The sequence below is a fragment of the Mus caroli genome, unplaced genomic scaffold (assembly GCF_978045245.1).
Source record: "Mus caroli unplaced genomic scaffold, Mus_caroli_1 scaffold_18, whole genome shotgun sequence".
In the NCBI taxonomy this organism is placed as follows: Eukaryota; Metazoa; Chordata; class Mammalia; order Rodentia; family Muridae; genus Mus; species Mus caroli.
The window spans coordinates 20,905,181-20,929,813 of record NW_028227273.1 but is presented as its reverse complement, the minus strand read 5'-3'; the positions used below and the strand labels follow the sequence as shown (position 1 = coordinate 20,929,813).

The 24,633-nt window shown below is 44.2% G+C and overlaps 1 protein-coding gene across 1 annotated transcript in view; it reads right to left on the bottom strand.

Annotated features, from left to right (window-relative positions):
- Positions 1–7,707: 7,707 nt before the first annotated feature.
- Srd5a2 (steroid 5 alpha-reductase 2) overlaps positions 7,708–24,633 on the bottom strand; it is a 28,667-nt gene continuing 11,741 nt past the window's right edge. Inside the window, exons 2-5 of the mRNA XM_021150037.2 lie at positions 16,895–17,058; positions 14,547–14,648; positions 11,380–11,530; positions 7,708–7,774 (exon numbers count right to left, since the gene is read on the bottom strand). Coding sequence (XP_021005696.1) covers positions 7,708–7,774; positions 11,380–11,530; positions 14,547–14,648; positions 16,895–17,058 — 484 coding nt within the window. The remainder of the gene's footprint in view (positions 7,775–11,379; positions 11,531–14,546; positions 14,649–16,894; positions 17,059–24,633) is intronic.

The window sequence follows — 24,633 nt, the reverse complement described above, 5'->3', positions numbered from 1 at the left end:
TGGCTTGGCTTGGCTTGGCTTGGCTTGGTTTGGTTTGGTTTGGTTTGGTTTGGTTTGGTTTGGTCTAGGTTCTGTAGCAGAAGAAAGTGAAGCCCACAAACAGACTGGATGTTCCTCTCTGCCTGCCTACAACATGACATTGAATGAATGCAACCACATGTCTCAGAATCACGCCTCATCCCTCTCCCACCCGTGGGTTCAGATCAAATGCCACCTTTATGAGGTGAGCAGACAGAAACATGTCTGTGTTATTTCTTGTGAGGCACATGCATATGGTTTCTGTTTAAGCAAATGTGCCTTCTCCCCTTATGAAAGCAGAGTTGCAAGAAGGGCCCATCCAAACCCCCGGAGGATTCTTTCCCCAGGAGCATCTGGAAGGCATCAGACAATGAGAGGGAAGAGGCCACTGTACCAGGGGAGCCTTCCTGCCCGGGGTCCTTACCCTGTTTCCACATCAGCCTTCCCTAACCTTGCATAGAATTCCCCACGTCCTTCCATTTTTTTTCTGCCTCTTCCTCCCCACCTCCCAGCTCCTAGTCAAATGAGAAAGGGTGCTGAATGTCCTCCATCTAGGCTCAGATGGTACTCAGCCGGAACAAACTCAGAACCGGACCAGCTCAGGACAAAAGAACAAACACAGCTAGATGCACATTGCCACCTTTCAACCATCCAACTCCCAAACTAAGTTTGTGGGAAGAAACAAGAGACCATACAGAGATCACAGGAACATATAATATCTCTGATCTGTGGATTAACAGAATAAACACATCGTCCTCAGAAATCCACTCTACTCAGTGGGTCATTAAATCATCCAAGCACCATACTGACCCTTGGATTCGTACCTCTCTTTCGTTCATCACAAAACAGTGTCCCTGCTATAAACTCATCGGGCAGGAAGGTTGGCTTCATACCCTGCTCATTAGCCTCCCTGTGCCCCTGGCCATGGGCTGTTTGAGAACCAATGGTTAGGCCAGAGAAGAAATGACTCGTCAGGCTCAGGGCTGTGCCAAGAGCCACTCACTTGCTTATCAGGATGACTGCCACGAGGTAACCACTCGAAGTTCAGACAGTTGTGGAATCATGGGCTGACTTATCTGTGCTTGGAAGGGTGTAAGATGTCTCCATCAATGCTTGGTTGCAAGTGTCTCCTCGGAGCTCAGTCTGCCTTTTTGACAGCGGGACCACTCTTTGTGAAGGTAAACCTTGGGATGGGGGTTCCTGAATGGAAAGTTTCTCCCCATCAAATGAAGAGGTCATCTCTACTATACTAAGGCAGGATAGACCCTTCAGTGTTAAATGGATTCGTGACAAATGTAAACGCTGATCCTCATGGAGTAAGCAAAGCAGATGACCCACAGACATGCAAAAAGAGCACGTGTATGTGTGAATCAGGGCCCGGAACCTGGATCTAGACAGTTCTCTCCTTTGTGAGTTCTACATAAACCCACAGGGTGGTTCCTGGTGGGCAAGGGTCTTGGCTAATCCAGCAATATTCTCAGGGTTGTGGGGATGGCTTCCGTGGCACATGCATTTAGCGTGCTCGATGGAGCCTGGCTTCAATCTCCAGAACCCACTACTAATTTTTTGTGTGGTTAGTAATGTAAGACTCTGATGAGCCTTAGCTTACTGGGGACCCCCAAGTGAACAACACAGAGCCATGCATCCGTGCAAAAGCAAGAGGAATTGATTGTTCCAGCATCCTGCACCCGAAGGAGACGGCGACCCTACGCAGCCCATTTGTCGAGTTTTTATACAGTTTTCAGAGCAGCAGACATTAGGCACAATGTGACTGGCAGAAGAGTGTGACTTTTAAACTGATTGGTCTTTAGGGATTAGTGGCAAGGACCTCCCTGGTCTATAGGTGGCCAATGGGCGTTCTGCCCTGTCTACATGCTCTGGGCCTCCCCCACCAGCAGATGGCCAATGCTCTGTGCCCCCTGCCTCCTCCCTCCCCGTGGTCTGAGAAATGTAATTAGCACACCCTTCCGGTGTGTGAAATTCTGCGGGGTCTTCCTGTAGAAGTCTGCTGTGAAAAAGACTTCTGACCCTCGAAGGGACAAAACGATGCTCAGATTAGCCAGGCACCTTGAGGAAGCATGTTACTCCCTGAGATTTCTACCTATAATATGAAGTCATGTGACAGGCCTATGTCCAATGTCAGCTTACACATTTCCAATCTAGACTCTGAAAATCAAATCAAGCACACTTTCTCCAGGCCAGCAGGGAACGTTCCCTCTGTGAAAGGTTCTTGGGCAAGGGCAAGAAAGTTCATCTTGGCAGCTAATCACCAGCAAGGTGTTCTAATAAGAACCACTCAGAAGCCTTTGCCCCAGTCACTTGATTTTCTTGCACTCTGTTTTTAGGAAAAATAGAAATAAATAGGGAATCTGTGTGTGGGGGGGAACATTCAGAATTTTATTTTATTATGTATCTATTTTTATATGTGTACATATTATATACATTATATTATAGCAAATGTACACATAATATATTTTAATGTATTTAATATATAATATATAGTAATATATTATTGTACTGGCTGGTTTTGTGTGTCAACTTGACACAGGCTGGAGTTATCACAGAGAAAGGAGCTTCAGTTGGGGAAATGCCTCCACGAGATCCAGCTGTAAGGCATTTTCTCAATTAGTGATCAAGGGGAAAGGCCCCTTGTGGGTGGTACCATCTCTGGGCTGGTAGTCTTGGTTTCTATAAGAGAGCAGGCTGAGCAAGCCACGGGAAGCAAACCAATAAGTAACATGCCTCCATGGCCTCTGCATCAGCTCCTGATTCCTGACCTGCTTGAGTTCCTGTCCTGACTTCCTTTGGTGATGAACAGCAGTATGGAAGTGTAAGCCGAATAAACCCTTTCCTCCCCAACTTGCTTCTTTGTCATGATGTTTGTGCAGGAATAGAAACCCTGACTAAGACAATTATATTTATTTTATTATATACATTATATGTGATAATAAAGATATCTGTGTGTAATAACATATCTATCACATATTATATATAATATAGATTATAATTATATGTGGTATATAAATAGTATATAATAATTATATATTATAATATATTTACTGTAATATATAAGTCATATAAACATATTGTATAATATAAAATAATATTGTTATGTAATATGTCATAAATGATATGTGATATGATTATATATAATATAGTTATATATATATATATGTGTGTGTGTGTGTATGCCTTAAACAAGAACACCGAGTTTAAAACAATGGCTTTAGATAACTGAGAATCCCTCACATGTTAAGGGAAGAACTCATATTATAGGCAAATAACTTATTTAAATTAAGAGTGCCTGTGATCAGGATGCAAGCTGTCTTAGTGGGTAAAACCACTTGCCACACAAAGGTGATAACCAGTGTTGGCTACCCAGAACCCACGACGGAAGGAAAGAACTCTCAGGAGTTGTTCTCTGACCTCCAGATGCACTCACACACACTCAATAATAATAAAGTCTAAAACTTTTTAAATGAAAGTTTGTGGCTAATTAAACTAATTTGAAGTAGTAATAAGGTTTTTGTGGGATTAAAAAAAAATTCCACGTTGGTAAATTGACTAAATCAGAAGTCACCTGAATAAAATTCTAGATAGTGCCCTCTTGTGGCAAAAACATGCAATTGCTGAATGGCAGTTTTGTCAGATTAAGCCAAATGGTGGCAGTCATTTATTGAGCATTTTTCACATTTAAAGGATTGCCCTAGGCTCTTTTCATGTAAATCAAATTTTAAAAAATCTAAAAATCTAATTTTTAAACAATATTTTAATACAAAGTCTTATGTGTCTTAATCTGGCCTCTAAATACCTCCCTATGTAGCAGAAGATGGCATTGCACTTCTGATCTTTCTACTGGAACTCAAGTGCCGGGGTAAGCACTACCATGTGCTGCATGTGGGATCCAGGGTCTCACACACAGTAGGCAAGCAGTCTACTGAGCTTGATCTCCAGCTCTAAAAGAAAGGATATGAGGAAAGTCATCTTCAATCACAGAGAGCCCTAAAAGTCTTTTCTTACAGGAGAATTCACCACGTGTGTGACAGCTTACCTAGTCTACATCTTGGGAGTTCCCCAAAGGCCTGAACCTTAGGTTTAGTTCCCAGCTTGGCACCAGTAGGAGGTGGGAGAACTTTGTGGGTGGGGCCTAGTGGGATGTCTTTGGGTCACTGAGGAGAGGAGGCATGCCCTCAAAGAGGGACTCTGGCTGTCTTTCCTCCCTCTCTTGGCTAGGAGGTAAACATATGTGTTTAGCATGTTCCACTCTATGCTCCCACCACAATGTGCTGCCTGCTACAGACCCAAAGCAATTGGACCAAACGTTCCTGGACTATGAGCCAAAATTAAACCTTTTCTCTCTATAAGATTATTTTTTCCAGTTATTTGTTTTAGTAAAGGCTCCTTGACACTGTATTCTTCCTTCTGGGTATCACTGAAATCATGTGGGACACAACTGACCTTGGTGTGTCATCCCGCACCTTCCTTATACCTCCTGGGATTCTGAACTGTAATTTCGAAGCTGTCAGTCATCCATCATTCCCTGTTCACAGACCCTAATTGCAGACTGGCAAAATGAAGGAAGATAACAAGAAAGAAAACAGCAGGACCAGAAACTAAGATGGAGGGAGGAAAGGGGGGGGGGGTAAAGACACTGTGAGCGCCCGTCTCGCCAGCAAGAAAGACACCACAATAGGATCCTTCTGCACACGTTTATTGGGAGAGCATTGACTGTGTAGGCGAAAGACCCCGAGCCCTGGGCCTCTCACTCTTATATACTATCAGTTCCCATCCACTCACAGCAGGCCACGCCACCTCACCAGGTACACAGCCTCAGCTAATCAGGGCAGCAGGGGCATATCTCCACCAAAATGGCTTCGCCAGTATCCTGGTACACCTGCGCAGCTCTCACGATGTTTGTGGTTTATATGAGGAAGTCAGGTACAACTCATACAACTTAGCTTCAGTCCCTGGCGCCTTTGGGACTGCCGCCACACCCGCTCCCCGCTCCCCACATCACACCACTCAATAGATACATTGTAAATGCCACAGAAGATCTGGGTCATTTTTTATTCAAGCAATGGTGGTGGTCATGACTCGAGAGGCATTTGGCAAACAAGGAGGAACACTTGCTTGTAACACTATAGTCTGGGTCTTCATTATGTATCCTACTTCAGATCTCTTATGACCCCTGTGTCAACTAACAGTCGAGTCGGTTTATGGACCAAATGATAAAACTGGAGCTCGGTTTCTCAAGCATGTTTGCAAATGGTGTTGAACCCACCCACCCACCTGGGGCGGAGGAGATAAGTATTCAACCACTTTGATTCAGGGTGCTCAGTCCCTCCCTCACAGAACCCGCGTTGCAGCCTCTTTGCGGAAGCCATCCATTCCCCGGAGGCTGAACACCTAAGTGTTCATGTACAACCCAGTTCTCGGGCTCGCTCACACAGGAACCAGGCTCAGAATGCTGAGGTCAGCATATACCAGCAGTTCTCAGCCTGGGGCTCTTGACCCTTTTGGTGGTCAGATATCATATTTCCTGCAGATAAGATATTTACATTACAATTTTTAACAATAGCCAAATTATAGCCATGAAGTAACAACAAAATACTTCTATGGTTGGGGGGTCACCAGAATATGAGGAACTGGATTAAAGGGTCACAGCGTTAGGAAGGTGGAGAACCAGTGACCTGCATTCATCATCTCACTAAACCTTCTGATTTGGGTATAGCACTTTGATTATATTCACCCTCCCATTATCTTCTGTCTCTTATGTCTCTCCTCCCAACTTTTAAAGGCCTGGGTTCTCAACCTGTGGGTCATGACCCCTTTGGGTGGCATATGATATTTTCCCAAGGGGCTACCTAAGACCATTGGAAAACACAGATATTTACTTTATGGTTCATAATAGTAGCAAAATTGCAGTTATGAAGTAGCAACAAAGGTAATTTTATGGTTGGAATCACCACAACATGAGGAACTCCCTGTTAGGAAGATGGAGAGTAACCATTTTAAAAGAACACCAGGGCTTCAGTTTATGTAGAAACCTCCTAATTTTTACAATTTGAAGCTTGAAGTGTAAGATAAAGTAAAATAAAACTAAGTGTGAAACCCGTCTGAACTGGATGAAAGGGGTTTTCTACCCAGATGAGCATCTATCTGGGCAGATCATGCAGATCTTGCATCTGCCATTGGGACTGAGAGCTGATGTTCAACCTACCACTGGGACACATCTTCTAAAATATGTCTCAAGGATCATAAGGAAGAAATTCCAGAAGAAACTTGCTCAGAGCTTCTCCTTCACATCATTGCACACAGCTCTTCAATTTGAATGGTCTACTGTCTTACACATGAACTTCTCATACTTAGAAGTGTTCCTGATAGGTGTTCACACTGTCTGTTGCAACACAATTCTTTATTCTCTCAGGAGCCACTCATGGCTGTATCTTTTTCTTTGTACTCCATAAAACCTGACAATCAAGAAAATCCATAGCAGTGTTGTGAATGAAGTTATGGTAGCTCTAATTGTGAAACCTCCTAGAATACCCGGTGATCACTGGCTGAGACGCTGTACATTTGGACTTAGGTCCAAAAAGGGAATTCCATTATTAAAGCTTATATATATATATATATATATATATATATATATATATATATTCCTAATTAACTAATGCAGAGGAAGCCGGGACCAGTCTTTCATTTAAGCATGCTCTGGGGTCTATGGTGCTTAAACTTGTAAATCTTTGCCACTCTGTAGGCATACAAAAGGTATTCTTTTAATTACTTCTTTAAGCACTGCCCTCAGCCCAGACATTCATTTTTGGTTGGTTGGTTGATTGGTTGGTTGATTGGTTGGCTGGCTTGCTGATTGATTAGTTAGTTGATAAGTTGGTTGGTTGGTTGGTTGGTTGGTTGTTTAAAACAAACATACAAAGTAATTGGTTTTATTATGGCATTTTCATGCATATTTTATTTTTGCCAATCCTCCTCCCCTGCTCGCCTACATTTCCCCTGCTGCGTCCCTTCCTCCCTCTCTGCTTTCATGCCACACAAAGTTTATTTCCCTCTTCTTCCTTCTCCACAAGACCTCTTTTCCCCTCCTAATGATCTCCTTTCTAAATCAATGAACTATATGACCCTCAACATACACATATGAACAGATGCAGATACATATATACACATTAAAATCTAGAACCTGCATATGAAAAAAATCATGCAGTATTTGTCTTTCTGAGTCAGGATTAGGTTGCTTAATATAATAATTTCCAGTTCTGCCCACTTTCCTGAAAATGTTATCATTTCATTTTTCATTTTGTCAGCCCAAAGGTTTTGACTGCAGAACTTCCCCAAAGTGACAAAGAATAAGAAAAAAGTCCTATCTTCAGATCTGACATTGGAAAAAAAATAGAGAACAGGGAAGCTTCTAGATGGGATAGCTAAGAATAAAATGGCCCCTATGAGTCTCCGAAAGGAAATTAGGTTAGAGCTCTCTGGGCAGACAGGAGTATAGGCTGAACAGCCATGACTGTGCATGCCTCAAGCAACTGGAATAACAGGAGACCTATTAACACATACATCATCAGATATATATACGCAAGCAAGACACTGTTCAGTTATAGTTTACAGTTTATAGTTTCAGCAGCTGGGCAGTTTCTCCATAGAAGCTTTGTTCCTTAAAGTTAGGGTTCTTTAAAAGATGAATGGAATGAGGGCTTTCCTAGATTTGGGGTAATCCTTAAACATCTTGAGGTAGAACCTGAGAAGACAAGAAAGGAAGGAATCATTATAAGTGCAACAGCGTAGTGACCAACATAACCAACACAAGTCAACTCAGTTACTTAGCAGCTGATCATTCCTGGGGACCCCGCGCCTAGCATCCACCCACTTCCTCCAGTCTGTTCCTTGTCAACGTTGGTAATTTGTGTGCAGATAAATACAAAATTATATCCAGAGGTGACGGTTATACAATTTTACGAACATACTTGCTAACACTCAAGTTTACATTTAAAAACTGTTAAAGTGGTAGATTTTATGATATGTATAGTTCACCAGATTTTCTAATACACAAAAAGAAAGTACTCCTTTGAGCTCACTTTGCTGAAAACTACAGGAAGTCAAAGCCTCCCAAAAACTTTGGCCAACTGGTGTAATAGCGGCAAAAGTCGGTAATAAAGATAACCAATCTCTCTCCGGGTGGACCTGAGGGCTGCTCGACAGGAGGAGGCCCACATCTGCAACTCTAAAAACCGGTGCAAAAACCCATAGCTGGGAAGGTCACAGCCTGAGTGGGGAAGTTACTGCAACTGTTTTTGCTAAATGGAGAAGCTGTGCCCATCAAAGCGCTGTCTAATGACTCTGTTTATACACACAGATCAGTGCTACTGTCAGCTTTGCCCAGAGAAGCTCCTTTTTGCAATGGGCAGCAATAACGGCAAAGACTCATAATGAGTCACAGGACTGAGAATCAGGAACTGCTAAGCCCCCTGCCATGAGTGGATCACCCTCTCCAAGGCTCAGGAGCACCACAGAAACTGGGACAGGAGGGATGTGAGAGACGGAATGCAGTGAAGTAGACAGCTGGCTATAGAACATGACATCACCATCGCACTCCTGAGTCTACCTGCACATAAAACCTGCACAAGATTAAAACCTGTCACATAAAACCTGTCAATGTCCTGCTGAGACCCTCCCCGCTAGGACCTACAGGCAGGTAATCATAGCTAGAAGGAAGGAGTTCACAGGGACAACACCTCCCTGAGGACCTGTAGGCAGCTAATAGTTGCTGGGGAGGGAGAGATGTCTTCTTCCTCCGGTGGTGTGGCCACCAGTAAGGACACCATGTTCTTGTAAATAATTCCTTACCAAGGACCCTGTAACCAACTCTAATGAGGCTCCCTCAGTCATGAAAGGTCAAGTCAGTAAGGCTAACAGGAGGGCTCAGCAGTCAAAAGCTCTGTTGCACTTCTAGAGAACCCAAATTTGGTTCCCAGCACACATGTCCAGAGGTTTGTAAATCCTTGCCGGTAACTCAGCTCCAGTATCTGATGCTGTCTTCTGAGTGTCCGCACACACACATATGCATACAAACACACACACACCCCACATGTAAATTAAAGTATACCTTTGAAAATAAGATAAAAACATGTAAGAGCAAGAGGAAAACAAAATAGGAATAAAAGACGCATATAATAAAAACACATTATAAATTATGAAAATGCCACGAGGCTCATTATTGTGTCTAACTAAACACCTGCTTACAACAAATAAAATTTACAAAAAGCATGGACAACATTAACTTCAGAGAATCTGCAGCATCTTTTGAAAATATCCTTTCCAGGAGTTTGGGGATGCAACTACAAGGATGGATCTCATTTTGCCCTCTAAAAGGTAGGTTGCAGTCCTAACTCCCAACACCTGAAGATACAGTCATTGCATATGTAATGAACTGAAATAGCCCATACTGATGCAGGGTGGACCCTTAATCCCACAGATCTGAAAAGAGACATGCAGGAGATATATGGGATGAGAAGGTCACAGAAACACTGGCAGAGATTGGAATGAGTCTACCCCAGCCATGGAGAACCAAGAACAGCTAGTCTCCACCAGAACTGAACAGAAAGAAGCAAGGAAGCAAGCCATTCCAGAGAGCACAGCCCTGCCTATACCTTAAGGCCAAACCTCTGGTCTCCAGAATTCTGAAAAGATAGATATTTTTTTTTCCCCCTTGCTCTAAACCATGCAGCTGGGGTCCTTTCCTGTGACAGCCTGAGGAAATTAATGCTGACCAAGTTGTCCTCTTAACTGGTTGAAACTAATGGCCCTTGAGGCATAATAAAGACAAAATGCTCTCTGCTAAAGTGCTTTGGGTTTGAACTGGAAGACAAAAGCGATCATGTGTGCCAGAAGAGCCCGGTCTGCCCTGCTTTGGCTTGAAAAGACCCTGTGTGCTCCGTCTCCCCCGCCAACGCCTGCCATTGCTTCAGGAGCACCGTCACAAAGCCCTCTTGGTCCTAGTAAAAGAGACACCCCTGGCTCTCCCTCCCGGAGGAATATAACCAGAAGGCCTCAATTTGATTTTGACATTGCACCAGCTGGAAACTTCTGGTGGAAATATTGACAGAGAACTCTGTCTATGCTCTTCAGAGACGCTCCATGTACCAGGCAATGCCCTGACTTCTGCCATTCGTTTACTGCCTCTGATGGGCAGCAGGTTCTCCTGAAATGGGCTGTTGCCATGTCTCTCAAAGGCTGTGAACCTTGAAACCCTGTCCCTTTTGAGACAGGAAGTGGTAGGATTAGGTCACAGGAGAAATCGCTGCTTTGCCTATTTCCAAACTGGTCTCAGTTACTATTCAAAAGGAGCTTGTGCCTCATTTAATCCTAAAAGCTATTAGAAAAATCATTAGCCAGACAAAAACACTGAGGTGAGGCAGAAACACCGAGGAGAAAAATTAAGATGCGCTCAGCTCAGTCCTTTAATCCATGTGTTCCTTCTTGGTCTCTAGGCATTCATCTTTCTACAAAAGTTACTTGAAAGTAAGCAGATGATGTCCTATCTATCACCTCCTACCTTGAGAGGGACAGGGTTTCAATGATCCCTAGCCCCTCTCTACCCCTGGCTAAGGGATTAACGATTTGTAGACCAACCCTCCAAGGGGGCGGAGTGAGGGTAGGGGTGTGGCGTAATGGGACCTTAACTGCCTGCAGTTCCAACATGGACCAGCAGATGGAGCACTCGGGGCTCACCTGCTTTCCTTGCTTGGTGATGGCTGGCAATGGTCTCATCCCTGGAGAACAGACACATCAAGAAATACAATGGAAGAGAACTGAACTGACACGTGACATTTCTTTCACCTCTTAACCCACTATCTGAAGTTTCCAGCCAGGTGGTAATAAATCTTATTTGGAGACGAATACTACTATGTAGATGCAACGACCTTGTGACACTATTAATTGTCAACTACCCTTAGGAGGTAGTCTGGTCATACCTGTGAGGGACTGTTTATATTAAGGATAGCCTCAGAGAAATTCCTGTGAAGGGTTGTCCTGATTAAGTCCATTGATGTAGGAAGACCCGTCTTAATTTTGGCAAGACTTATTTCCCTGATGAGGGACCCTGGACTGTCTAAATGAAGAGGGGCAAACAGAGCATATATGTTATGTATGCATTGATTTGTTTTGCTTTCTACTTTTGACTGTGAAGGCAATGTGACGGGCTGCTTCAAGTTCCAGCCACCTTGACGTGCATAGCCCGGAAGATGGAGCCAAACGGGCCCTTTCTTTCTTACGTTGTTTTGTTGTAAAACACTAACAGATCAACAGGAAACAAAACTAAGGCAGACCTCTCTGTTAAAGGTTTACCTGTGGTGGTAAAAAGCTTGCATCCCCAGGAAACAAAGTGTGAAAAATGCAAAAGCAAAGGCTGGAACAGACCAAGTGGCCAAAGCGTAGCCCATCCATTCAATTATCTCGCCCAGGAAATTGGCTCCAGACACATATGTAAACAAGCCACCTGTGTGCAAAAGAATCAAAAAAAGACGGCACTCAGAACAGCGATACCGTGACACTGCATCCCTGTGTCTTATTCCACAACTCACAAAGACAGGCAAAGGAACATAAGCGGGAGGCTCCTTCCACAGCCAGCATTCAGAGGAAGCTTTGCAGAGATGTGGGGGAAACAGCCCCTTGCCTGGAGAATGTTCTGGAATCCTGAGGACTGGCCCTATCTCCCCGAGGGGCTTCCTGCCGGTTTCTTTACAACGGACCACCAGCTTCAAGCAAGACAAGCAAGAGGTGCCGAAGACCTGCTTTTTGTCTCATTCTATGAAAGGACCTCTTCAGGCAGCTCCTTCCTAAGCCTTTCCTGGCAAGGTCAAATGTCAACCGCTAATGGTGCGTTCCAGCCCCACAAAGTGAGACTTAACATGTGTGAGTGATGTGATTCTTGTCTGACCCTCTGATTGTCCACTACCCGGCCCCCCTACACTATACACTGTTCAAGTTGAAAGCAGAGAATATTTGGGTTGGGAAAACTCAGCTGCTGCTGAGATACCCCACAAGATATTTCCTCTCTCAGAACTATCTAGAAATCAAGCTATGTCCAATGACATCCATTATACCCACACTCAAACTTTATGAGCCATATTAAACTAGGAAAGTTGTGACCAAAACGGCTTTTCTCCTTCTATAATTACATTACATTGTGCTTTTAAGTCATTCTATCTCGGTCTCATAACTCGGTTAAAAACTGACCTTGGCAGTCTGGTTTTGTAAGAACTGTCTCTGCTCATCTTTACGTAATTATTAAGCCGAAGTTTTAAAGTGTTGCTGTGGTTAGAATGTGAGTGCTGCCCACAGATTCTTGTGGACACTTTGTCCCCAGCTGGTGAAATGTTTCAGAGGGGTATAGAACCTTTCAGCCATGGGCCCTTGCTGGCAGGTGGAAGGCTATCAGGTATGGACTATAGAAAGAGAAAGACAGCCTGGTTCCTGCCCAAGTTCTCCACTCTCTAGCTGCTATGGAGATTGAAGAAAGTCACCCCATGTTCCTGCCACCAATGACAAGAACTCCCCTAGTATGACAAGGCTTCCTCGCCTGAGCTTCCCCACTTGGACGCTGTGAGCTGATGTCACTCTGTCCAGTAACTTTGTCCCAGCTGTGTGCAAGCTGGCACAAGAAGCGAGCTTCTTTCTATTGCTTTTTTTAAAGATAACCCTGTTCCCCTACCGTTCTGCCCATGATACCTTTGACTGTGTGAAGGACCCTTGTCTATTGCAAAGGGTCTGATTAGCCATGAATATCACGAACGGTCTAACTTAGTTCTTCGGATACCAATTATTATTTTTCAGATAATAATTACCCACTAATCACAAAAGCTTTGTCATCATTAATCAGTAGTTGTCAGTCTACACCAACATCAAATAATCCAGATCATTTTTACTGCAAGCAAGGTCTCTGTTTACATCCAGAAGGAAGGATGGGAACACTGTCCACTTGGTGTGTGGGTCACCTGGTCTGATTCTTTGTCAAACGTTATTGGTCAGACTCACACTCCTACTTTCTTGGGACTGGGTACAGCTGCAAGCTTTCTGGGTCTCCAAAGCGGCACAGTTGTGTGCTGCACGTAGCATGTCCGTCAACAGCAGACTGTACACACCATGGCGAGCCACTTAGACTGTAACAGGCCTTGAACATTCGCCACTGAGGAACACCACAGCTATCACAGTGTCAACACCGCATGGTGTCCATGGTGTGAAAGCCCAGGCCCAGTCATTACCATGCCTGAGGACACAAGTTCAATCCCCGGTACCCACATTAAAGCCAGGCACAGCGGTGCATGCCTATTTTCACAGTGCTGAGGAAGCAGGAACAGGGGGGTCCTGGGGGCTCTGTGGCCACCTGGCTGGATCAGCAAGTGCTAGGTTCAGGGAGAGACTACATCAACAAAAGAAGGTAAAAGTGAAACTGAAGGCGACACCTGACTTCAAACTCGCCTCATGTGGATACTTGCAAGCACCTACATACATGCAAGACAAAATTCATAATTTAAAAAATAATTTTAAGGGAGAAAGTACAGCGTATGATTGAATATAGTATTTAATCTCTGATTATTACAGAGTTATATTAAGTGTCTGTGTTATGGTTTATTATGCCAGTCATTGTTACAACATAATTCTTCTGCTTAGAAAAAAATGAACCGTAAGACAACCCCATGCTGCTCTGGGAAACTTCCAGTAGGCAGGAAGGTAAAATACACAATGTTGATGACGGGAATCATATATAGGCCTCGGCTGAGATCGGTTTGCCTTTTAGATTTTAGCAAGACTGTTTTTTGTAATTCAAAAATTTCAGAATAGGCTGCACTCTATAACCTAGGTGTGCTGGAGGCTGCCAGTGCAGGTTTGTGTAAGAAGGCTGTGATGCTTACATAACAATGAAACCCTCAGCTTTGCTGCTAACACAGGGAGGTAAACGGATAGGCTTAAGTCCTAGGCTGTAACCTATTCCTCATTGCTTATATGCAAGCCTAGTGCCCTCTGTCACCTTGAGGGCACTATGATCTTCTTTCCTTGGGTGGGAGGGAAGTCTCTTGTGGTTCTTGGTCTCTGTCTCTCCCTCTGTGAGTGTGTGTGTGTGTGTGTGTGTGTGTGTGTGTGTGTGTGTGTAACAAGGCTAACCCTGAACTCACTGTATACTAAAGAATAACCTTAAACCCCTGATCTTCCTACCTCCCCTCCTAAGTGTTGGGGTCATAGACATGTGCACCATGCCTGGAGTTAACTGTTCCTGGAGACGTAACGCAGGGTTTTAAGCATGCTAGGCAAGCACTCTACCGACTCAGCGACAGCCTCAGCCCTCTTGGAGCTTTCTTGGGTTCCATAGATGGGACAGAGTATGCAGAGAAGGACAGGCAGCAGCCAAAGTGTATCCAGTGCATGGCTGTGCTGTCACAGACCCACCCCCTTTGTTAATCACTGGGACAGGCTCCATTGGACAACGGGAATCTTGGTGTCAGGGGAGGCCTTACCTCGTGGGATCCTGTAGATGACCTCTCCGGGCTTCCTGAGCTGGCGCAGCATGCAGTCACTGTGGATGTTGATCCCCATCCCCAGAATAAAGAGGAAGACACCTTGGCAAAGAGGAAAAGGAGGCAGGTCAAAAGATTTGTTTTAACTTGGTATTTATCACACAAGATAGGTTGTTGGGGGTTATTTGTTTACTTGTTTGTCTGTTTTGTTATTGTTGTTGGTTTTGTTTGTTTGGTTGGTTGGTTGGTTTTGTGTTTAGTTTTGGGTTTTGGATATTTTATTGTTTTGTTCTTTTGGTTCATTTTGGTTTGGGTTTTAGTTTAGTTTTGGGGCCGGATTCTCAGTGCAGGGGTTACTGACTGCAGACATCCAGCATAGACATAACTATGGCTTAACAGCTTAGTGTAAGCCAAAAGGTAGTGTAGCTAGGGAGAGGAGAGTCCAGCAGGAACTAGTGCTAAAGACAGCCAGGAGTAGTGAGCCACTAGGCAGACTGTGACTTGGGACATTCATAAGGATCAAGCCTGTGCTCTAGTGACGGACTGTTGTTTATCATGAGCCAAGATACTAAACAAAGCGCTCCAATGTCCTGAACATCCTGGACCTAGATTCTCCTTACAAACAGGACGGGAGGGTACCAGACAAATGGCTCTGTCTGTAAAGTGGCTTACAGGCATGAGGACCTGAGTTTCCTCCTTTCAAAAGCCCTCATGGTGACACACATTTGCAGACCCAGCAAAGGGGACATAGATGCAGATCCATGGTACTCCCTGCCCTAAACATATAATTACATATATTATATGTAGTATACATTATATATCACATACATTATAATTATACATCGTATATGTAGACATATAAACCAGTCTAATTTTAGCAAGAGACCTTGTCTCAGAAAACACTGCAGATAGCTGTCCCAAGGAACAGCTCCCACAATTCATCTCTAGCCTCCATGTGCACCCACATACAGACACACAGAAACATGCACACATACACACAAATAAAGTAGGGGGACATTTTTATCATATCTTTTCTTATTCAAGATGACTTTTAAATTTAAATATATTCTAATTAAATTCTTTCCCTCCTCCAAGTTCCTCCAGACCCTCTCCCCCTCTCTACCCACCCAACTTTAAGTTCTTTCTCAAAAAAACAAAAACTTACTACAACCCCCTCCTAAAATCAAGACAAAAACACCTCCCAAAGAAATATGCCAAGCTGTAGCCAAATGAAAGCACATATACACAGACAAAACAAAAACAAAAACAAACAAAACTGTGGACTCTGTTGTATCTATTATATGTTGGTCAACTACTCCTGAACATGAGGCCTATCCTGGAGTGGTTGATATGCCTAGAGTCACTCCATTGGAGAAACCAATTGTCCCTCATCCAGCAGATATGAATGACAGCTCAGTTGTTAACCTTTACCCTAGTGGCTAGATTTTCATCCATTCCTTCATTCATTCATTTTAAATATGACAAAATATATAAGATATAAAATATAAAATATATATATTTAATATAATATATTATATAGTATAATATAAAGCAAAAACTGTCACACTGAAGTTGGATGAGACAAGCCAACAGAAGGTAAGGAACCCAAGAGAAGTCACAGGAATCAGAGACCCACTTGTTTACACACTCAGGAATCCGTGGAAGCCATAAAATACGCACAAAGGACCTGGTGCAGACCCGTGTTGGCCCTGTGCTTGCTGCTTCGATCTCTGAGAGTTCATATGAGCTTAGCTCGTGCTGATTTAGAGCACTTTGGTTTCTTAGTGTCTGCATCCCCTCTGGTGCTTACCCTCTTTCCACATCCTCTTTCACGGAAAATAGAGGACATTTTTAACTATCAAGTTCTTCAATTATCTCAGATAAGGTGTTTTGGAACGGTCTCTTTGAGGAGGGGTAAATTGGTAGAGAGATGAACGAAGCAAAGGAAAGGGGCAAGCCTCAAAGCTCAGAGTGGCAGAACATCCTAGGAATACATAGCATCCTGGACAGAACAGGCGTGACGGAATCCCCGGAGCAAGGTTTCTGGAGATACCACAGAAAGCAGGGATAAAGGGAGCAAGAAAAACTGCTAAGTTGAAAAGACTGGGAACATTTGGTTTGTATAAGCAGCGAAGCCTGCTTCTTGGGCATGGTAGAAATCTATTGGACCCTTTTGAGACGGGAAATGGCAGTGTTTGAACAATCTCCCGGGCTGCCTTACAGGGAAAGACCAGAGTCGGGTTATGAGTGGGAAGAGAGATTGTGAAGAGGCGGAGAAGAGACAACTGTGACTGACCCGGTGGGACTGGTGTTACCTGGGAAGGGATAGGAGACAGTCAGTCACTCACCGACGCTAAACCGCATGTCTGTGTACCACTCCTCGGGGTATTCCGCGCAATAAACCAGGTAGTAGGCTTGCAGGAGTCCGTTCCCTATGCAGAAGGCAGTGGCTTTCAGAAAGATCACCGCTGATAAAGGCCTTCCTCTGGTGAGCAATGAGTAAATAAATGTCCTAGGAAGAAGAAAGTGATTAAGAGTCATTACTGAGGAAAGAAAGAAGGGAAGGGGAGGGAGCCGGGAGCAAGCAGGGAGAGAGAGGGCAAACCACAAAATAGTCCAACGAGATAATGATACTACGAGTTGCAAACACTCTCCCATTAATTTTGGCCCAGTCAATAACGTGTTTGGCTTGCAACCTTGAGGACCTGAGTTTGATTTCACAGTCTATCGGAATTTGTCTTTGTTGTTTCTTTTTCTTTTTCTTTTCTGTTTTTTGTTTGGTTTTGTTTTGTTTTTTTGCCTGCCGTGGTGGCATGCCCTTGTATGCCCAGCACAGCGTACACAAAGATGTGCATTAAATGGAGGTAACTGTCTGTTTCTACATAATTTTTTTCATACAATCAGAAAATTTCTTTTTTAAATTTTTATTGGACATTTTATTTATTTACATTTCAAATGTTATCCCCTTTCCCGTTTTTTCCTCCAGAAACCCCCTAACCCATCCTCCCTCCCCCTGTTTTTATGAGGGTGTTCCACCACCCACCCACCCACTCTTGCCTCCCTGCCCTGGCATTGCCCTACACTGGGGCATCTGAGCCTTCCTGGGACCAAGGGCCTCTTCTCCCATTGATGCCAGATAAGGCCATCCTCTGCTACATATACAGCTGGAGCCATAGGTCCCTCCATGTGTAATCCATAGCTAGTGATTTAGTTCAGCATGGCAGTTTTGTAAAAGGCTACAAATATATTTCTTAAATGTTCCAAGCACACTACTTTTGGTTATATTCTCGTAAGATTTCAATATCTCAGCTAGATGTGAGTAGTGTACCCCTTTAATCCCAGTACTTGGGAGGCAAAGTCAGGTGGGTCTCTGTGAGTTCAAGGACAGCCAGGGCTGTTACACAAAGAAATCCTGTCTCAAAAAAATAAATAGATAGATAGATAGATAGATAGATAGATAGATAGATAGATAGATAGATAGATAGATAGATAGATAGATATTCAATATCTCACTGCCAGAAGACTTGAAATAAGCTAGGTGTCTATCAAGAACGATTTTTTTGCTTGTGTTCTGTTTTGTTCTACTGGTGGTGGTTTGGTTTGGTTGTTGTCATTTTGGTTTTTTTTACTTGTTTGTTTGTCTTACAATGTTAAAATGCATAGAAGCTACCCATTTGGTGTCTTGTTTTATTTACAGAAGGTAGACAGCATCCCCATTTAGCAGCTGATGACAGAGGGACAACTAAAAGAATTATCACCCCCATACAAATCGAGGGAATAAAAATTGGCTCCACAAACATGTCAGGATTATGCCTTTTTTCAGAAATTTGAATATGAACTAAAAGTTTGCAGCAACCTGCAGCAATCTGATAAAGGAAAGGCTGGGTGACATCAAACGCAACCAACCCTGTGACATCAGTTCACCCTAGATAGACCCATTTACCACACTCACGCTCTCTGCAGCCTTAAAGCTGATAGCTCACGTTCCAGTGTTGTGGAGAGTAAGGAGGGGCATGGCTCTTTCACGCTCTCTAATAGAATCCTTTACTCTACCTGCAAAGCTCTGCTCTGCTCAATGGGTCACACAATGCTGAATGATTTAGAGAACAGTGCTTTGAGTGTTTCCACAGCTTGGGACCCTGGGATCCTTACCACAGGGGTAAAGATAAACTATATGAAAGTTTACAAGGAAAAGCTAGGGAATGAGATGGTCTCAGGAGTTTTATAACACTCAGGTGTATTCCTGGGGAAAGTGGTGTCTGAAAATATGGATGGAGCACCAGAAAAACAGCACACTCTGAGGTCTAGGAGTAACAATTCACCAGCAGCAACAGGCAACCAGGCCTTCGTCCATCAACACCGCTCCCCTCAGGAAGCCAGGGCATCATGAAGAAGTAGCTACTCACACATCAGAGGCAGAGAGAATGCAAGGGATGGCAAGGGTCTTCAACTGATGACCAAAAGCTCTTCTTCTCAATAAAACAGCAACAAGTAACTGCTACCATCAGAAAGGCTATTATTGTTCAAGGGACTCCAAAATCACCCACAGGCTGAGTCATCTTTCCATGACTTTTTAAAAAGAGCTGCTAAGTGCAAAAGAGTAAAAGAATCCCTCCGGGCAGGATTGTGAGTGAGGGCACTGCCTGTTTCCCCTTCTTTTATGGTACAGACCTCACACAAGAAGGCAAGTCAAAGCACAGGATGTAGGAGAAATGCTTAGTTGTCCTTCTAGTTACATTTTATCAGAGTAAGGAATAGTAACTTCTAGTGACAAAGGTATATATATATATATATATATATATATATATATATATATATACATATATGTGTGTATACATATATATGTGTGTGTATACACATACATATATGTGTGTGTATATATATGTATATATGAATTAATATGAAGTTATAGAACTTTGTTTATCCAATATTCACTAGCATCTAGAGCCATTATTCTTTTCCACACCCTGTTTATCACAAGTAGGTCTAGTGGAGCAGTTGGGCAACCTCCTGTCTCCCTTTCTCTTCAATTGTTCCCTTACTTTCCAACACAATAAAGGATCCTTGCCATCCCTTGCATCCTCCCTGCCTCTGATGTGTGAGTAGCTACTTCTTCATGATGCCCTGGCTTCCTGAGGGGAGTGGTATTGATGGACGAAGGCCTGGTTGCCTGTTGCTGCTGGTGAATTGTTACTCCTAGACCTCAGAGAGTGCTGTTTTTCTGGCACTCCATCCATATTGATATTTCCAGATATCACTGCCTCTTGACAGTGTACCTTTGTTCCCTAAATGAGACCAAATACTCAGCTTATGGGGCTTCCAAAGTAAACCATGAACCCAATCCAAGCTTACGGCCTCCTACATCAATCATCCTTGTTTCTTAACCAAAGGGATGTGTCAGAGCAGGCTATCTGCAGCCACAAAGTGGCAGAGGTCTGAGATGCTGGACGCCCCTTAGTTGTTCATGCACAGCACAGCTGGTGTACAGCCATGACGGGCTGATGTGTAGCCATTCAGGACCCAGACTCTTCCAGGAGTCTTAGGTGTGTAGATGAGCAAACACAAGAGAATGTGGATGGCTCTGTGGATTTTACTGAGACTCTGTGGGTCTTCGGAATAGAGAATATTATTCCCACCCTCGTCCCTTCATCCCCATGCAACCAGAAGGGAAAAGGGAAAGAAATCCGTAAACATGGAGAACAGTGAGGAGCCAGAAGTCCTAGGGAACAAACATGGCTCTTAGGACATAAATGGCTTTGCTTTGGAAAGCTGGAAGCAATTCAAAACAGTTTATGTCTCCATGTTGAAAAAAAAAAGATTAAAAAATGATGAAGAGAGGGGTAAGAGAGTTAGTTGGTTCACAAGACTGCAAATCAAAACCAGGGACTTGGACACAATTTCTCCTTCAGCTCTGTATGGTTGGTGCTGTTTATCAACCTGACAAGAATCTAGAATTCCCTAGAAAATGAGCCTTTACCATGCCTGTGAGAAACTATCTTGACTACATAAATTGATGTGGGAAGATCCATCTTAATTGTCATTCCCTGAGCTGGGAACCCAAACTGGGCATTAGCATGGATGCATTTATTCTTCTCTGCTTCCTGACTGTGGGTGTGAAGTGACCAGCTACTTCAAGTTCCCACTGCCTTGACGACTTCACTGTGACTGACTGTACCCTGGAACGATGAGCAGAATAAATCAAGCCCTTCTCCCTTAAATTACTTTGTCAGATTATTTTATCTGAAACTTTTATTATTATTTTGTGTGTATGGGTATATGGCTTAGGGTTTTACCGCTGTGAACAGACACTATGACTAAGACAACGCCTATAAGGACAACATTTAATTGGGGCTGGGGTACAGGTTCAGAGGTTCAGTCCATTATCAGCAAGACGGGAGCATAGCAACATCCAGGCAAGCATGGTGCAGGAGTTGCTGAGAGTTCTACATCTACATCTGAAGGCTGCTAGAAGACTTTCAGGCAGCTAGGATGAGGGTTTTAAGCACATGCCCACAGTAACACTCCTATTGGCCTACTCCAATAAGGCCACACCTCCTAATAGTACCACTTCCTGAGCCAGTCATATACAAACCATCACAGTATGTGTATGTATGTATGTATGTATGTATGTATGTATGTATGTGCACTACCTGCATGCATGGCCCACAGAAGCCAGAAGAGGGCATTAGATCCCCTATAAGTGGAGTTTTACATGGTTGTGAGCTGACATGTGGGTGCTGGGAATTGAACCCAGGTCCCCTGAAGGACAGCCATTGCTCTTAGTCACTGAGCCATCTCTCCACCCTGAGTAGTTTTACTACAGCAACAGGAGAAGAAACGAAGATAGCATGCTATGCCCTACCTACCTTTTGTGGCTTTGTCCATGGTCTGGAACCATGTCTCTTTAATTTCTTCCTGTGCTGCTGATGTCAATTTTAAATATTTTATGCTCATTCGGATAGAGTCTAAGTATTCTGTAAATGTGAGGCTTTCTGTCACCACTAAGTAAATGTTCACCGGGAGGTGGAGGGGGTGATGGCACTCTCATTGGAAAGGGTTAACTGAAATTGCAGATCCAGATTAAACCCAAAGGGGAAAAATTTTAGAAATAACACATCTTGTGTCACCAACTCATATTTAACTAAATCTTCTTCAAATATAAGTGCTATTGCTAAGATTATCAAGCCAATTGAAGACTTTTCACTATATGAAATTTGAGACTTGATTGTCAATCAAGATAAATTCAAGTTCTGCAAATACATAGAAAACTTCCCTGTGTTGCACTTGGCTCTTCTATATAGTGACCTCGTGCCCTCTGTCAGTCACTGTCCCATATCTCTGGTTCATTTTGCAACAGACCTCCTCTGCAGAGCAGCCCACACTTACCATCTCTATGCTGTTTTCTCCTCTAGTGCCTCTGTCCCCACAGATGCAAGTCCTGGCAAGGTCATATTTCCAGACCAAGGTCAGAGTCAGGCCTCTTCAGGCTGGACAGACCCATCCCCGCCTCCTGGAAACAGTGCCAGAAAACTTACCACACTCTCTTGGGTACCACACTCCCTTGGGCACCACACTCCCTTGATTCTTCAGCTTCATTCGTCTGTCCTGCCTTTCCTTTGTGGGGTTATTCTCAACCCTTTGTCCTCCAAATATTGATGCCCCATATGTCTCAGACATCTGTGTGATGGCATCTCCTCAAATGATATGAAGTAGGGTCACTGTGGTCTGATTGTGGTTCACCCTTGGTCTCCATGCATAGCACTGGAGAAGGCTTTAGGCTTTAGGAATGTGTTTAGGTTTTGAGTGCTCTATCCTAGTGGACAGACAGACTCCTCTATGGAAGGGTTTACAGGGGTGGCTGCTTGTTCTTGCCTTTCTAAGTTCTAATATGTGGAACCACTACAAGAAGGTCCTTGCCAGATGCCACCGCCTTGATACTGAATCCCCAGCCTCAGGAACGGTGAGGGCTAAATTCACACCTCTTACAAAGCGCTGTCCTAGAAGCATGAGCAAAGTGAGGCAGGCATCCACCCTGATGGATCATCATTCACTCATGGACCACTCACTGGTAGTTTCATGCTACATGCTTCATGTCATGGATGTCATGAAGATTTCCATCTTAACACACCCCAAACAAGATCCCTGATCCCCCACTCTCCCCAAACCTGGGCATCCTTAAGGCTTTCTCATCCCAATTCCAGTCTAAGGATCTCTCTTCCTCTCCCTCCCCTCCCCCTCCCCCTCTCCCTCCCCCTCTCCCTCCCCCTCTCCCTCTCCCTCTCCCTCCCCCTCCCCCTCTCCCTCTCCCTCTCCCTCCCCCATCCCTCTCCCTCCCCCTATCCCTCTCTCCTTCCCTCTCCCCCCTCGCCCTTCCCCCTCCCTTCCTCTCTTTCTCCCTCTCTACTTCCCTCCCATCATCCTCCTTCCTTTCTTCTCTCTCCCTCCCTCTCCCTCTACCTCTCCCCCCACCTCAGGTAAATTGATTAGCAAATGCCATCACCTCTATGGTAGAACCTTACTTCCAAAACTCAGCCATATCTCACCCACTCCACAACCCTTGAATTCAAATCAGCACTAAAATCCTCCTGAAGAAGTTTGCAAAATCCTTTGCACTTGACACTCACACTGCTTCCACTGCAGTCTCTTCTCCCTCTGTGGCAAACCCAGTTATGCCCTAAGCTGGACCACATCACCTTCCCTGAAACACACCTTTCTCTCCCTCATATCTTCCTCCCTTCCCCCCTTCCCTTCTCCCCCTCCCTCTGCCCTTTCTCCCTCCCTTCCTCAATCTTTCCCTCTCCCTCTTCCCCTACAATGCCCCCCCTTTTCTCACCCAGAGACCAAGAAAAAGAAAATGTAATCTCACTCCTATCAAACAAAAAAAAAAATCAGAGAAAATTCTCCCACACCACCACTGAGCTGGGAAAAGCACTTGAAGCCTTGTCCAGTTGTCAGAGAGCTAAAAGGAAGCCAGGACTTTAAGGTTTTCCATATTCTCTCTGTGCAAGGTGAGATCTTGTGGGGAGTCTGTTCATCCTGACCCTAGTCCTTATCCTGGTCTGGATGGTATTTAGAGATGGCTGAGTGGAGAGTGGAGGCTGCTCACTCCTACAGGGATTGCTGGGAGAGACTGCCTGGGAGGAGAAAGGAAACACAGGTGCCAGGCAGGCAGTGGTCAGTGGAGAGCAAGTATGAACCCAGAACTCCCACCCCCTGCAACCGTAACGAGGAATCTTCACACTAAGATAACCTGGCCTTCTGCCCACACCTGGCAGGAATGGGGTGACTCTCCCATATCCTTAGCTAGATCAGTGTGACGAGATATTGATACTAAATCCTGACATGGGCTACTCACCTGAGAGGAGGGAGCCTCAGTTAAGAAAAAACATTCATAGGATCAGGCTGTATGCAAGCCTATACTATATTTTCTTAGGTAGTGATTGATGGGGAAGGGCCCAGCCCAATGTGGGTAGTGCCATCCCTGGGCTGGTGGTCACGAGTTCTATAAGGAAGCAAGTCAAGCAAGCCATGGGAGCAAGCCAGTAAGCAGCATCCAACCATGGCCTCTGCATCAGCTCCTGCCTCCAGGTTCCTGCCCTTGTTCAGCTTCTGTCCTTACTTCCTTCGATGATGGACAGTGATATGGAAGTGTAAGTCAACTAAAGCCTTTCCCCCCTGAGTTGCTCCAGTCACGGTGATTTGACACAGCAATGGTAACTCCAACTAAGACAGTAGTTAAGCACACTAGTTAGTTACTCTTGCGGAGGATGTAGGCTTGATTCACAGTCACCACATGGAGACACACAACCATCTGTAAGTCTAGTTCTCAGGGATCAGATTCCCTCTTCCGGCCTCTGCAGACACAATACGTGCAAGCGTCATACAGGCATACACATAGGCAAAACAGTCATACATATAAAATTAACAATAAGTAGATCAAACAAACAAACAACAACTGCTAGCAAGCACACAGGGAAAGAAGAAGACTCGTTAACTGCTGATGGGAGTGCAAAGAGCTGAAGCCACTCTGGGGATAAGTATGGAAGGTCCTTAAAATAATAATAATAATAATAATAATAATAATAAT